The 15,822-nt window shown below is 43.9% G+C and overlaps 1 protein-coding gene across 1 annotated transcript; it reads left to right on the top strand.

Moving 5' to 3' along the window:
* Positions 1-4,968: 4,968 nt before the first annotated feature.
* LOC135391521 (mitochondrial thiamine pyrophosphate carrier-like) lies at positions 4,969-13,921 on the top strand. Its single transcript, XM_064621794.1, has 6 exons — positions 4,969-5,246; positions 5,299-5,454; positions 5,513-5,692; positions 5,746-5,929; positions 6,878-7,191; positions 13,448-13,921. The coding sequence occupies exons 1-5, from the start codon at positions 5,118-5,120 to the stop codon at positions 7,177-7,179; spliced, it is 951 nt and encodes a 316-aa protein (XP_064477864.1). The 5' UTR covers positions 4,969-5,117; the 3' UTR covers positions 7,180-7,191; positions 13,448-13,921.
* The last annotated feature ends 1,901 nt before the right edge of the window (positions 13,922-15,822 follow it).

The following is a 15,822-nucleotide window of genomic DNA, read 5'->3' as shown; positions in this document are numbered from 1 at the left end:
TGAATTGCGCCTTGACAGGAAACAAAGGACGTTTGAGCCATAGGCCCGAAATTTATGGTAATTAGTTTCGCCTTTAGAGCGTGTCAAAGTTGGCCCGCACGGCGATTCCTTCGTCACATCGACAACAAAGAATGAAAAAAAAATTGACTAATTGCGCCTTGACAGGGAACAAAGGACGTTTAAGCCATAGGTCCGAAATTTATGGTAACTAGTTTATATGATAGAGCGTGTCAAAGTTGGCCCGCACGACGATTACTTCATCACATCAACATCGAAGAATGAAAATTTGATCAATTGCGCCTTGACAGGGAACAAAGGACGTTCAAGCCATAGGTCCGAAATTTATGGTAATTAGTTTCGCCATTAGAGCGTGTCAAAGTTGGCCCGCACGACGATTCCTTCGTCACATCGACATCAAAGAATGAAAAAAATTGACTAATTGCGCCTTGACAGGGAACAAAGGACGTTTAAGCCATAGGTCCGAAATTTATGGTAATTAGTTTCGCCATTAGAGCGTGTCAAAGTTGGCCCGCACGACGATTCCTTCGTCACATCAACATCGGAGAATGAGAATTTTATGAGTTGCGCCTTGACGGGGAACAAGGGCGTTTAAGCCATTGGTCCGAAATTTATGGTAATTAGTTTCGCCATTAGAGCGTGTCAAAGTTGGCCCGCACGACGATTCCTTCGTCACATCGACATCAAAGAATGAAAAAAATTGACTAATTGCGCCTTGACAGGGAACAAAGGACGTTTAAGCCATTGGTCCGAAATTTATGGTAATTAGTTTCGCCATTAGAGCGTGTCAAAGTTGGCCCGCACGTTCATTACTTCGTCACATCAACATCGAAGAATGAAAATTTGATGAATTGCGCCTTGACAGGGAACAAAGGACGTTCAAGCCATAGGTCCGAAATTTATGGTAATTAGTTTCGCCATTAGAGCGTGTCAAAGTTGGCCCGCACGACGATTCCTTCGTCACATCGACATCAAAGAATGAAAAAAATTGACTAATTGCGCCTTGACAGGGAACAAAGGACGTTTAAGCCATAGGTCCGAAATTTATGGTAATTAGTTTCGCCATTAGAGCGTGTCAAAGTTGGCCCACACGACGATTACTTCGTTACATACACATCGAAGAATGAAAATTTGATGAATTGCGCCTTGACAGGAAACAAAGGACGTTTGAGCCATAGGCCCGAAATTTATGGTAATTAGTTTCGCCTTTAGAGCGTGTCAAAGTTGGCCCGCACGGCGATTCCTTCGTCACATCGACAACAAAGAATGAAAAAAAAATTGACTAATTGCGCCTTGACAGGGAACAAAGGACGTTTAAGCCATAGGTCCGAAATTTATGGTAACTAGTTTATATGATAGAGCGTGTCAAAGTTGGCCCGCAGGACGATTACTTCATCACATCAACATCGAAGAATGAAAATTTGATCAATTGCGCCTTGACAGGGAACAAAGGACGTTCAAGCCATAGGTCCGAAATTTATGGTAATTAGTTTCGCCATTAGAGCGTGTCAAAGTTGGCCCGCACGACGATTCCTTCGTCACATCGACATCAAAGAATGAAAAAAATTGACTAATTGCGCCTTGACAGGGAACAAAGGACGTTTAAGCCATAGGTCCGAAATTTATGGTAATTAGTTTCGCCATTAGAGCGTGTCAAAGTTGGCCCGCACGACGATTCCTTCGTCACATCAACATCGGAGAATGAGAATTTTATGAGTTGCGCCTTGACGGGGAACAAGGGCGTTTAAGCCATTGGTCCGAAATTTATGGTAATTAGTTTCGCCATTAGAGCGTGTCAAAGTTGGCCCGCACGACGATTCCTTCGTCACATCGACATCAAAGAATGAAAAAAATTGACTAATTGCGCCTTGACAGGGAACAAAGGACGTTTAAGCCATTGGTCCGAAATTTATGGTAATTAGTTTCGCCATTAGAGCGTGTCAAAGTTGGCCCGCACGTTCATTACTTCGTCACATCAACATCGAAGAATGAAAATTTGATGAATTGCGCCTTGACAGGGAACAAAGGACGTTCAAGCCATAGGTCCGAAATTTATGGTAATTAGTTTCGCCATTAGAGCGTGTCAAAGTTGGCCCGCACGACGATTCCTTCGTCACATCGACATCAAAGAATGAAAAAAAATTGACTAATTGCGCCTTGACAGGGAACAAAGGACGTTTAAGCCATAGGTCCGAAATTTATGGTAATTAGTTTCGCCATTAGAGCGTGTCAAAGTTGGCCCACACGACGATTACTTCGTTACATACACATCGAAGAATGAAAATTTGATGAATTGCGCCTTGACAGGAAACAAAGGACGTTTGAGCCATAGGCCCGAAATTTATGGTAATTAGTTTCGCCTTTAGAGCGTGTCAAAGTTGGCCCGCACGGCGATTCCTTCGTCACATCGACAACAAAGAATGAAAAAAAAATTGACTAATTGCGCCTTGACAGGGAACAAAGGACGTTTAAGCCATAGGTCCGAAATTTATGGTAACTAGTTTATATGATAGAGCGTGTCAAAGTTGGCCCGCACGACGATTACTTCATCACATCAACATCGAAGAATGAAAATTTGATCAATTGCGCCTTGACAAGGAACAAAGGACGTTCAAGCCATAGGTCCGAAATTTATGGTAATTAGTTTCGCCATTAGAGCGTGTCAAAGTTGGCCCGCACGACGATTACTTCGTCACATCAACATCGGAGAATGAAAAATTTTATGAGTTGCGCCTTGACAGGGAACAAAGGACGTTCAAGCCATAGTTCCGAAATTTATGGTAATTAGTTTCGCCATTAGAGCGTGTCAAAGTTGGCCCGCACGACGATTCCTTCGTCACATCGACATCAAAGAATGAAAAAAAATTGACTAATTGCGCCTTGACAGGGAACAAAGGACGTTTAAGCCATAGGTCCGAAATTTATGGTAACTAGTTTATATGATAGAGCGTGTCAAAGTTGGCCCGCACGACGATTACTTCATCACATCAACATCGAAGAATGAAAATTTGATCAATTGCGCCTTGACAAGGAACAAAGGACGTTCAAGCCATAGGTCCGAAATTTATGGTAATTAGTTTCGCCATTAGAGCGTGTCAAAGTTGGCCCGCACGACGATTCCTTCGTCACATCAACATCGGAGAATGAAAAATTTTATGAGTTGCGCCTTGACAGGGAACAAAGGACGTTCAAGCCATAGTTCCGAAATTTATGGTAATTAGTTTCGCCATTAGAGCGTGTCAAAGTTGGCCCGCACGACGATTCCTTCGTCACATCGACATCAAAGAATGAAAAAAAATTGACTAATTGCGCCTTGACAGGGAACAAAGGACGTTTAAGCCATAGGTCCGAAATTTATGGTAATTAGTTTCGCCATTAGAGCGTGTCAAAGTTGGCCCGCACGACGATACCTTCGTCACATCAACATCGGAGAATGAGAATTTTATGAGTTGCGCCTTGACAGGGAACAAGGGCGTTTAAGCCATTGGTCCGAAATTTATGGTAATTAGTTTCGCCATTAGAGCGTGTCAAAGTTGGCCCGCACGACGATTCCTTCGTCACATCGACATCAAAGAATGAAAAAAAAAAAAAGACTAATTGCGCCTTGACAGGGCAATTGAGGGACGTGCAGGACTGAGTTGCCCCGAACCCACACCGAGAAAATCGGCCGAGCGCCAGAGTGCAATCCCAAGAAGCATCGTGATTGCCAGAAGCACGGAGGAAGGCGTAAGCGGCAAGTAGCCAGGTGTAGCCGGGCAAGTAGCAGCAGACAGTCATCGTCAGCACGGCATTCGATCGGTGCCGCTCGAGGTGCCTCTCGCTACGGGTCGCGCAGCCTACGAGCCACAACGAGCACAGATCTCTAGGTAGCGCATGCTAGTATCCATCAGATCCACCAGTGCAGTGCAGTTCCATGTTCGATAATGCCTCCGCCCAGGGCACTGCCAGTGTAGAGCACCACGTACCACTGTGGTTTCGGGGCAATTCCGGAGCATGTTTATCGAGGACGCTAGACTTCCCATTCATCATCTCAAAATAAAGTTGTTGTGTCAGTCATGTTTGCCACATGGGGCTAATTTTGGCTATCTTTCGACACAACGACTGGTTCACTTCGTGTTAGTAAGCTGGCAACCACGTCAACTGTCGCCACAGCGTCTGACGGTCTGACTGTTGGAAAAGTGGCTCGCTAACGGACAGTCTACCCGGCATCAATAAATGCTGCTGTGACGATCATGTGGCATAACTGAAGCATGCGTGCGCATTGGGCTGCGGGTGCACCTGCGGGTATGCGGGTACCCGTTGGGATGTGCGGGTGCGGATGCGGGTTGCGCTAATGACATTGCTGCGGGTGCGGTGCGGTTGCGGGTACGAATTTTCATACTCGCACTCATCTCTACACCAAAATCCAACGGGATGGTTTTGCGCCTGCGGGTATTGCGGGTATACCCGCGTAATCCGCGGAGGCAGTGCGGGTCTACCCGCACCTTACCCGCCACCCGCGATGACATGAAAATGTGTACCCGCGAAGAACAAACGTGCGCGGGTACCCGCGAGTACCCGCACGGCACTCATCTTTACATATGGTTCCTTTACAGTATAGCCAGCCTGATTAGAGAATAACGTTTCAGAGAAGAGGTTGAACTTGTTTGAGCGAAAGGAAGGCTCGTTTTGTCCGTTTTGTCGAACAACAAGGGGCACGTTTTAGAGAACACGGTTCTCGCGAATGAAGGTTTCGTTTCGGTTTCGTTTCGCTTTTATTTTTCTTGGATTTCATTGAACCATCACTGGTAGAAGCAGGTAGGAGAGTACCGGCATCTCGAGGAGAATATGTGTTTGTTGTGTTAGAATGCAAAGACTTTGCGGCAAGGTTCGGTAAAAAAAAATTATTTCCAGAACGTCGTCGGAACGCCGGCGGCGAGGCGCACACTTTGGCAACGCTAGGGGTTGCTATGGCAACAGAAGTCCTTCAAAAGCATGGCGGAACTCTGCGTTTCGGCATGCTCGCCGCTTCCAATACACCCGAAACGCCCGAATCCTTCTTAGAACAAGTCTTTTTTTTTTTTTTCAGGCTACAAACAGGTGATCTGCAACTTGTGTAAATGACTGTACCGGAAAAAGCTGTGGAGGATCCATTGAGTAGCGCTGATCATTTGGTGGCTGGTGCTGTGAGCGGATTTTGTACACGGTTTCTGTGTCAACCTTTCGATGTGATCAAGATTCGCTTTCAAGTAATTACAGCCAGGTTACTGATTTCGTACAACTTATTTCGGCACATTCCAGCTGCAGATCGAACCAATCAGGGCGTCACATGCAACGGCAAAATACCGAGGAATTTTAGATGGGACGCGACTTATATTTCGTGAGGAAGGTCTCACGGCTTTTTGGAAGGGCCATATTCCAGCTCAGGCGCTATCCGTTGTCTATGGAGCTGCACAGGTGAGTTAGATAAGTTGAAAAAATCCGATGAACATGAACATGAACGAACGCAACGCAGTTCTCCTCGTACGAGTACCTCGTCAAGCAGGCCAGCGTACGTTTCGGAGACACGACGACGACGAACTGGGCGAATAGCATTCACTTTGCATGTGGTTTCACTTCGGGCTGTGTGGCCACCTTGTTTGCCCAACCATTCGACGTGATTCGCACTCGCCTCGTAGCCCAAGCGGAGCCCAAGGTGACCGGGTGGGGTTACACCCAGAAAAACCATTTACGCTGATTTTTTTGCAGACATACCACACAATTCACGAAGCAGTGGTGCTCATGTGGCAGCAAGAGGGACCCCGTGCCTTTTACCGTGGCCTGCTGCCCACGCTTTTGCAGATCGGGCCCCTCTCCGGATTTCAATTCGGCTTCTACCATTTTTTTCTCCACGTGTGGAGCATGATACTCCACCAAGATGAAAACATAACTGGTGATAAAGGTTTTTATACGTGTGGGTCTGAAAGCATTCTAGTTGTAAAGGCATAAAAAAAAAAAGAAAGAAAGCAGCTAGAATGAAGAGACTTTAATTGTGAAATTGATTAACTGTAACAGGAAGAAATAATTTTTTTTATATGACCTGTGTAAGGCCATGGGCATTTCCAGGATTTTTTCCAAGGGGGCAAAGTGTGCAACACCGTCTCCCCTACCTCTTTTCCTGGAGACGGACACTGCCGTCTGTGTAGGTGTTAGAGGTTCATACTATGACGTCTGAGAAAAATTATGGCGACCTATGATTAAAGAGCGCACAATTTTCACGAGTGACCTTGGAGCTTCAGGGGGAGGCATGGCCCCCTGTATGAACCACACTGGCTGTATGAACCACACATGCAGATGATCGCACCATGCATTCCTCCAAAATCATTTGAAAGTGACTGTTCAATGCATATATTGCGCGCATATATGAGCGTGCAGGCACCCAAACTCAATGTGGATCATCAAGAACCATTTGCGCCCAACTCAATTAAGCGAGGTATTTTGCCTTTTTCGTCTAAAGTTTTCACCTATGGGCGCTAGATATTCATTGAGCTTCGTGAGACAAGGTGCTAGTCTTTTTTGTTTGTCAGTCATGTGATTATGCATCTTAAAGTTGAAATGCCGTTCATAATGAATCTGTATTGTAATGTACTGTGTTCTAACGTAATAACATGTACAAATAAGACTGGAAAGATGTGCATATATGTCACCATTGTGCCACGATTCATTCTGTGTCTAAGAAAAATTCCGTAAGTGGAACCTTCACACCAAGCATACCCCCCCCCCCCCCCCCATTGAAAGCTTGGCACTCCCCCCCAACAACGAATTTCTGGGGAAATCACTGCCCTCTTGTCCCCCCTCTGAGTACGCCCATAGTGTAAACCTATGTACATATACTTTGCAGGCATCCGCAAAAGCGTGGTGTGTGGCGCACTCTCAGGTATTGTGTCCAAAACTCTGGTCTATCCATTGGATTTGGTCAAGAAGCGCCTGCAGGTGCAGGGATTTGCGGTTCGTGACAGTCGGACATTTGGCAGCTACACAGGATTCCTCCATTGCGTCCATGCCATCTTTGTGAAAGAAGGCTTCCTGGGCTACTTCAAGGGTTATCTTCCCAGTGTGCTCAAGGCGACTGCAACCACTGCTTGCCACTTTGCATTCTATGAAGCAGCTTGTGAACTCTTGCGATATCGTCTTGGCACGTGATGAAAGTACTGGGTGAGTTGTGGTATATGAACAGTACCCTTACAGTCTGACACATATGTTGCTGTCCTATCAACACAAAACCGTACCCGCCTTATTTAAACATCGAGAGGTTGAATTCGCGAGTGATGCGTCACAGTAAGACATAGTGAGCTCTCACTAAGAGAAGCTCCATTGAGACATTGCTTTGGGACAAGTCAGGTAGTGTTGGAATAACTAAGTCTCGAGATAGCTACAGTAACAATGTTTCTCATCCAAATGCGTTGAAGATGAAGTGTAGACTGGCCATGATCATTCACAGCCTGTGGTCTTGACCTTCCTTGAGAATTCACGTGTTAACTTTCTTATCATGACAGTGTTGCTCACTTAGAACAATTGAGTTTTCTGGGGAATAGATTAAAACGTGCCAAATTTAGGGTGCATTCTCGTTTGAACACGTGACAAAGCTATTTTTCGCTGTCTCAGCATTCCACTGACACATCTAAACAGCAAGTGTGATGTTGCCTCCTCTCACACTCAAGGAGTCTGTGGAGTATTGTGGAGCCATGAATCTGCAGTAATGTGTCAAGGTAGGGTTCTAAGTTAAGACCTATTTCAGCAGCCAAGTGAGGGATGGCACTGCTCCTGACATCATGAAAGGACGTTGCCTGGCTGCTATCATCTCTACAAGGCAGACGTTTAAGCTATTGCATAAATTGTGGCTGATTTCTGGAAGATATTTTGCCAACTGACATATTAGTTAGTTTCCATCGTGTTATTAGTCACATTTGTCCCGAATGTACAGGCGCTTACATTACTAATATGGCACTTAAAAATTAATCCTGCTCCTTCATTCGACTTCTGAGCTGGGTTGGGTTCGGACCTCGTTCACTCGTGGTCATGTCACACTTTTTAAAATTTTGTAGACCTTCTTTGGACCGTGGGAAAAGACAGACACTCTGGCTCTAAAACTAATACTGACAGAAGTTCCATAATTAATTGTGAGTAAATAATTTATTTATTTGTGGTGCTCCAAGGGCCTTGCAGCATTACATGGAGAAAGCATAACTGCAATGGAACAGATAATGGAACAGCAAAAAAAAAAGGAACAGGAAATGATAATACAGTATCACATACAACTAGTTGCATAACAAGAGTAACACGGATCGGTAACACTACAAAGGAAAAAAAGAGCAGAGAGCAGTTTTAAATGATGTATGATTTACAACTGAGGTGATGGATGAGGGTAAACAATTCCATGGTCTCATGGCATGTGGAAAGAAGGACAAGGAAGAAGAGTTACTATGCGAGAAGAACGGTTCACATTTCTGAGCGTTATCCAAGTGTTGGCTAGTGTAACGCGCTGGATGGATGTAAGGAAGAGTAAGAGGCGATGAGTGAAAAAGTTTATAAGACAGATGGAGTGTTCGGAGATTATGGCGGTGATCTAATGGCTCCAGGTCGAGAACTGACTTCAGAGCGGTGATGCTAGTGGTGCAGGTGTAATCAGATAAGATGAATAATGAATAGAGCCTGAAGTTTCCAAGAAATATTTTTTCCTACATTCGGGGGGTAAAAATCGGGTAAATAAACATGTGCACTAAATTCATGCAAATTCGGGTGAAAAAACTTCCAGTACGCTAAATTCGGGGAGAAATCGAGCTTAGTTATTCAAACTAACTGTAGCGGTTTGGTACAAACGGTGATGTAACTGCATTTTTTCTGCCAAACAAGTATGTTAGTGCATTCCTACAGACATCCCAGTGAGGGCAATTTGCCGGTAAAAATCGGGTTTCACCCTAAAGAGGCAACCTTCAATTTGGGGTGCAACTTCAGGGAAGAATCGGGTAAAACCCTAAAACTTCAGGCTCTAATAATGAATAGTAATTGATTCTATGGCATTTGAAAGGAAAGATTTATGAGGGTGCCAAATACAGCTTGAAAATTTCCAACTTCGAAAATACTATCCCACGCAGTGGTGTGAGTCATTGATGATGTGGTTGATATGAGTGTGCCATTGAAGAGTGGACGTGATAGTATGAAGATCAATGTGGCTTGTAGGAGAGTGTGTGACTAACTAAGGTGGTATAGAGTTTGTAAGAGTACAAAGATTGGTGTCTGCTGACATGGAGGTAGGAACATTTGGATGTGTTTAGTGGCATCAACCATGTAGAGCACCATGATAAGATCTGATAGGAGGAGTACTTGGTCTTTGGGAGATGCAATGTGTTTATAAACGACACAATCATCGGCCAATAGCCAGACTACATATGAGAGATTTATGGGGAGGTCATTAATGTAGATTAGGAATAGTAGGGGACCTAAAACAGAGCCTTGTGGGACCACTGACGTACGTGAGAAATAGAGGAACAATTATCATTAACAAACGTATATTACTCGCGAGAAGACAGGTACTTAGTAGTCCATAAGAGAAGGGTGTCTGGAATCTTTAGAGGAGATAATTTAGTGATTAGCCATTTGTATGGAACTTTATCAAAGGCCTTTTTGATATCTAAGAATATTATGTCGGTATGGATGCCTTTATCGAGGTGATAGGATAAGTCGCGAATAAATTAGGCCAGTTGGGTAGTACAGGAGAGACCGCGACGAAAGCCGTGTTGAAACGGAAAGAAGAATGAATGAGCTTCAAGGAAGTCCATTAGATTTGAGAGGCCAGAACTGAGGCATGCCGGCGTACCCAAGGGGAGCTAGGTGGGGAATATTGGGAAGCTCGACGTCCAAGTACACACCGCAAGAAGCGGTGCTAAATATACCGGAGCACTTGTGGGTGGGTAAGTTATCGGCGTCATTAAGCATTATTTGTTCGTGTTGGTGTCGGCTTAATGAGGCGCCAGAACTTGCTTGAATTACAGGAGAGGGCAGCAGGGAGGTTGGAAGAAAAAAATTCAGCTTTACGAGATTTTAGTGTTTTTTTCCTGTAAAGGCTCGCATGTGTGTTATAAACACAGTCTGAGTTTTAAGGTTTAACCCGATTCTTCCCCGATTTTGCACCCTGAATTGAAGGTTACCTCTTTAGGGTGAAACCCGATTTTTACCCGGCAAATTGCCCTCACTGAGACATCTGTAGGAATGCACACTTACTTGTTTTGCAGCAAATGCAATTACGTACATCACCATTTGTACCAAACCAATACAGTTAGTTTGAGTAACTGAGCCCGAGTTTTCTCCCGAATTTAGCTTACTGGAAGATTTTCACACTAATTTGCATGAATTAGAGCACATGCTCATTTGCCCGATTTTTACCCCCCCCCCCCCCCCCCCCCCCCCCCCCCCCGCATTAGAAAAAAATATTTCCGAAAAACTTCAGGCTCTAGTTATAAGTTTGCCAATCGTTAAGACTGTTTGTTAGCCTGGCCTTTTGAAGAGTTTCTTCTTTTTGTTCCTAAGAATTTTTAGTCTACGGTTAAACCAGGGAGCGCACTCATTCACCTTGAGCCAAGCGGTCGGTATAAATTGGTTCATCAAGGACACTAGCTTATTCTTGAAAATTAGCCAGTTCTCCTCTGTAAACCAGGAATGAAATGCTGCTGAAAAAAAATGCCTCCAGCTCGCTATTAATGGCTTCAAAATTGGCCCTCTTATAGAGCTTAGTTACTTTACAATTAGGAAAGTTGGAAGGTTTTTCTAACTGATGTTCAGGAGATGAATTGTGATCACTTAGTCTGCTGCACATAACTGGTAGTGGGAAAGTGTTCGGATCACTCACCAAGACAAGGTCCGACAAATGAGATGCACCAGACACTACTCGGGTTGGTTCTGAGACAATTTGGACTAAGTAGAAAGTGTTACATAGATGTTACATAGATGTTACATAGTGTGACCAGTCGATGTGCGGAAAGTTGAAATTGCCCAGCAGAGCAATGGTACAATTCGGAACTGATGAAAAATGGGGGCAAGAGCATCGTGAAGTAGAGGAACAAATCCTTTCAAGTCGGGGGGATGATAACAGACAATGAGAATAAGCTTGGCACCCGATATGTCACAACAAACAGCACACAGTTCTAGAGGGATATACGAAAAAAATTGAAACTACATCTCGACGCGATGATTATGCCAACACCACGACAATCAGCCCTATCCGAATGAAATGTGTTAAAACACGGAAGACTAGGAAGGATTTCAGCATCTGTAATACCTTCATGTAACCAGGTTTTCGGAAAAGGCCAATAAACATCCAAGTCCCGAGTACAACGAAGTTGCACAGCGCATCGGATTTGGGAAGTACACTGTGAACATTTGTAAATAGGAGTGACAGAGGACACGTTGAAGACACTGTGGGATTACCCATGAAATGAGGATGTCATTGTTGATGCTCGGCGACTACACAGCGATTGCGATCGTAATATAACACTTTCCATCGGCAAATAATTTATCGTATTTCAGTTCGAAGGACGTGATAATGACATGGCAAATGACGGTAAGTGTTTACGGGCACCCGTGTATGTACATGTGTGTGAGAGGGATCAGATGTATACTGTATAAGGTAGTAATTTTCGCGAGGACCTATTTTTCGCGAAATTCGCGAACGCCCTTTTTTTCGCGAATTTAAGGTCCCGCGAAATATTCGAACCAATGACAGAAAAATATGTGCAAGAAATATGTAAAAAATTTGACCCAGGACGCTGAGGCAACTTATGTACACAGGGTTTCTTACGCTATTACACTGCATTGTCTTGCAAAGTGGTCAGTTTGCCGCTGCAAGTGGAGACAGTAGTCTGCCTTCACGTACGAATCCCGCGTGGATATAGGCGTCCAGCGATTCCAGTTCCTTGTAAGCCTGGATCATCCAGCAAGCGTGTATGCACTCTGCCACGCGAATAGGCCTTTGTAAAATGCGAATGATCTGTCCAGTATATTGACGTGCAAATCGTGTTATTTTTACTTACGTCGAAGCCGAGTTTTTGTGCAATTCTTGCAAATTTTCTAGCAGCGATTCGGGTGTTTGCTTCACTGCGATGACAAGAATGATGGGAGACAGGGCCAATTCAGCAATGGCACAGATACAAGCCGAGTAGGACCCCCTAATCGCAGCCCTTTTCCGTCAGAAGTGCTCAAAAGGAAGACAAATTGAACGAGTTACCCAGTTGTGATACCTTTTAATAGCTTCTTCCAGGAGTTCAGGGTGGATGGCCCCTAAGACGCAGGGTGGACGCAGTGCGGGCACCGCGAATTTAAGGTTCCACGAATAATTTCCTGATCGTGGTTTCTCACAAATTCGCGAATTATTGAGCCGCGAATTAACAGTATTACTTAACAGTACAGTAATTATACAGTATACAGTTTCATCCCTATGGTCTCATGTTCTTAGTGTATACATAACAGAATGTGACAAATCAAGCCAAAGCTCAGTGTACAGGGCTGTTTATACTTTGGTGTGGCGCACAACAAGGCTGTCTGCCTTCAGAGTTCTTATACTCGAGCAGGAGAGAACGTGCAGCGTCGAATCAGCGTGCTCTGGCAGTGGTGGGCGCATTTATCTATTTTTCTCTAGCTCTATCACACGCATGTGACACAGAAGTTATTATGGCCATGTACGTGCTTGAGGTAGTAAACGTTGCTAAGTTGTGCTGGTTGACGACGAAGTGTAAACAGCACATGAAAGCCAATGCCGCATTCCGTAAGCGCTCGATTGCGCCGGGCGACACTGCAAGAGCTACGCTGTCCGCTGTTGGAGTATGAACAGCCCTTAAAGCTGAAAGTTTGAGTGTAATGCTTGAGTTAACATATTTACTAGTATAACTAACATACTTTTTAAAACCCTAAACATAGCGCGATGGAGTGGGTGCAATAATTAGACGAGGGAAGCCGACACCCACTTTACGCTGTCACCGTGTGTTGGCCGAGGTGAGTTAAAGCTTGTGCATAGAATATGATAGATGTAAAATGTGTATTATGCTCCATTATTACTATAATTTTCTCTTTTCAATTTACATTTATTTAACCACCCAGGTGCATTAAACATGTTTCAGTTGGGACTGCGAGGTCGAACCTATACTGCAGTCCTGTGATAGATAATCCTCCTTTAGATATACCTAGCAGAGATACTTATCTAGATACTTATAGGTAAGCTGTCCTTTCTACATAAATGAAGGGAATTTCAGTGTCTTCAGTGACACATTCTTGTCACTGTGGTCATTGCAAGGACAACCTCTTCTGCATGTGTTTGAGCATAGCTGAAAATTTCTCTGTCCAACAACATGTGTGTCACATTGTAAGCAATCCAAGGTACAGTATTAGACATGACACTATATTGGAGAATTTTCCTTTGCAGCCGAGAGACATTTAGCGTGCCAAAGAAGCTACTACTGACTAGAGTCTTAGGTAACAGAAAATTGTGCTCAGCGTCGAGTTGACTAGTAGAAAGCGAAGAAAATTGTGTCAGTGGGCACATAAAGTGCATTTGATGCTCATCATTGTGAAGAGACTTTGCAAGAGGAACGGATTGTAGCTAAGCACATAGATGGAGACCCACCTGTTGAAGTAGAGAGTGCTCAGCCAGAATCACTCTTGTCTGACGGTGGCCACAGTGACTCATGAGCAATAACAACATTCTTCCTTTGGTGCTTATATGTATAGAAGGGCTGAGCTGATGAAACAAGTTGTGATATTGTTGATTATGCAAATTCAATCTCTGCACAGTTATATGTGCATAGAAAAGGTTCCATGGATGTAGAGCATTTACAGAGCTGACATGTAATTAGTTTATTGCAATAATTTATGTTTCAATAAAGTGGTACTCAAGGTATGCAAGATGTATTTACACCAGGAAAGGTTCCCTGGAAGTATTTTTATGGAGCCAACATGTCATGTGCTTATTGCTACAATTTGTTTTAATAAACTGGTACTACTCATGGCATGCAGGACATATTTACACTATCCTTTAGAAGACACATAGGCTACCCATTTGAAAATCACGAGCTCGAACCATTTGGAAACTCAAGTGGTTCCATCTAAGCTAGCTTATGGAACAATTCCCAGCATAGACCAGCTCAGATGTATCCACCTGAAACCTACTTTGATAGATCCAGCTGGAACCCTTTCAACTGCGTATTATCCAGCTTAAACCAATTGTACGTGGACTCCAGTTCTGCTGGAACCCTTTCTACTGGATATTATCCTGCTTAAACCAATTGCACATGGACCCCAGTTCTGCAGCCACCTTTTCTGCTGGATATTATCCCGCTTAAAACCTGTTGTACATGGACTCCACTTCTGCTGGAACCTTTTCAGCTGTATATTATCCAGCATAAACCAATTGTACATGGACTCCAGCTCTGCTGGAACCTTTTAAGCTGGATATTATGCAGCTTAAACCCATTGTACATGGACTGGAATTCTGCTGTAACCAGCTCAGTTGGTCAGATTTCCTGCTTAGACCACCTCAGCTGGTCTCCCGTGATAAGCTGGAACCAGTCCAAACCCACAAGAACCATTCAGAACCAGCATGACCCCTAACTGGTTCCAGGTTGTGATTTTCAACTGGGTAGGAGGGAGGACCTTTTTATCTGGGCTATCAGTGAACAAGGTTTTAACAACTTTAAAGTGAAACTCTGCACTGTTTTAGTATAACATGATGATTTTGGTACGTTTCGTTCAAAAACAATTTTGGATGAATAGTCAGATTGAGCAATTACTAAGTCAAGCCATTGTGAACAAACTAGTTATTTCCAGAATGTGATCACTTGCAAGTGATATGAATCTTCAAATGGAAGATCTCACTCTCTGATCAGTCTGTGGTATGGCATGAGAGAGAGAAGAATGAGGCTGGCTGGTCCATCAAGGCTGTACAATACTGTGTAAGACACCACACAGTCTGTACTAGACATGGACACATATCCATTTTATCCCCCTCTTATTTGCTGGTACCAGTGATGGCCTCTAACTACTTCTACAGTAGTTTAACTATAACTACTAACTACTTCGCAATGGAGTAGTTTAACTAGTAGTTCAACTACTTTTCACGGGAGGTAGTTAAAACTACTTCTTTAACTACTGCAATGTATTTTAACTACATCTATAACTACGTAACGTTGTCGATTCACACCAATCCCATTCTATAGTGTTCTTGGACACCTAAATATGAATCACAATCTGCGATAAAAATGAAGATTTAGTACACATGCACGGCACAATTGCTCTGCACCTCTGTTCTCATCAAACAAGTAGCTCGAGGAAAAAGTCGGAAGCACAATCGTGCCGTAAAGCTTGCGGCAAAATCGGACGTAGTTGGCGCCTGCAGTAACTTAACTACTGTAGTTAACTACTCGAAATAGTAGTTTAACTAGTAGTTGCACACTACATTTCTGCAAGTAGTTTATAACTACTTTTTGACTACAATCAGGTTGTTTAACTACATGTAGTTAACTACTGGCCATCACTGGTTGGTACAACCCGCACCCCTATGTGTACTGGGAAACCTTCTCTCTTCCTTAAATACATCTGAGTGCCACATAGTGCCCCAGGATTTTTTTGACGTCCCTTGGGACGTTTGAATCCTCTAATGTAGCACATTATAGTTTATGGATTAGCTTCTGAATGCCTTTATCTCGCATCCTTGAAGAATGAGAATCGCTAGCAATGTATACTTCTGCCCAGGGGCATCATAAGTCCTCTGCCACGGGGGACAAGATGAAGAATTGGTGCACT

This window comes from Ornithodoros turicata, chromosome 4 (genome assembly GCF_037126465.1).
Source record: "Ornithodoros turicata isolate Travis chromosome 4, ASM3712646v1, whole genome shotgun sequence".
Classification (NCBI taxonomy): domain Eukaryota; kingdom Metazoa; phylum Arthropoda; class Arachnida; order Ixodida; family Argasidae; genus Ornithodoros; species Ornithodoros turicata.
This window is presented reverse-complemented; position numbering and strand designations above follow the sequence as displayed.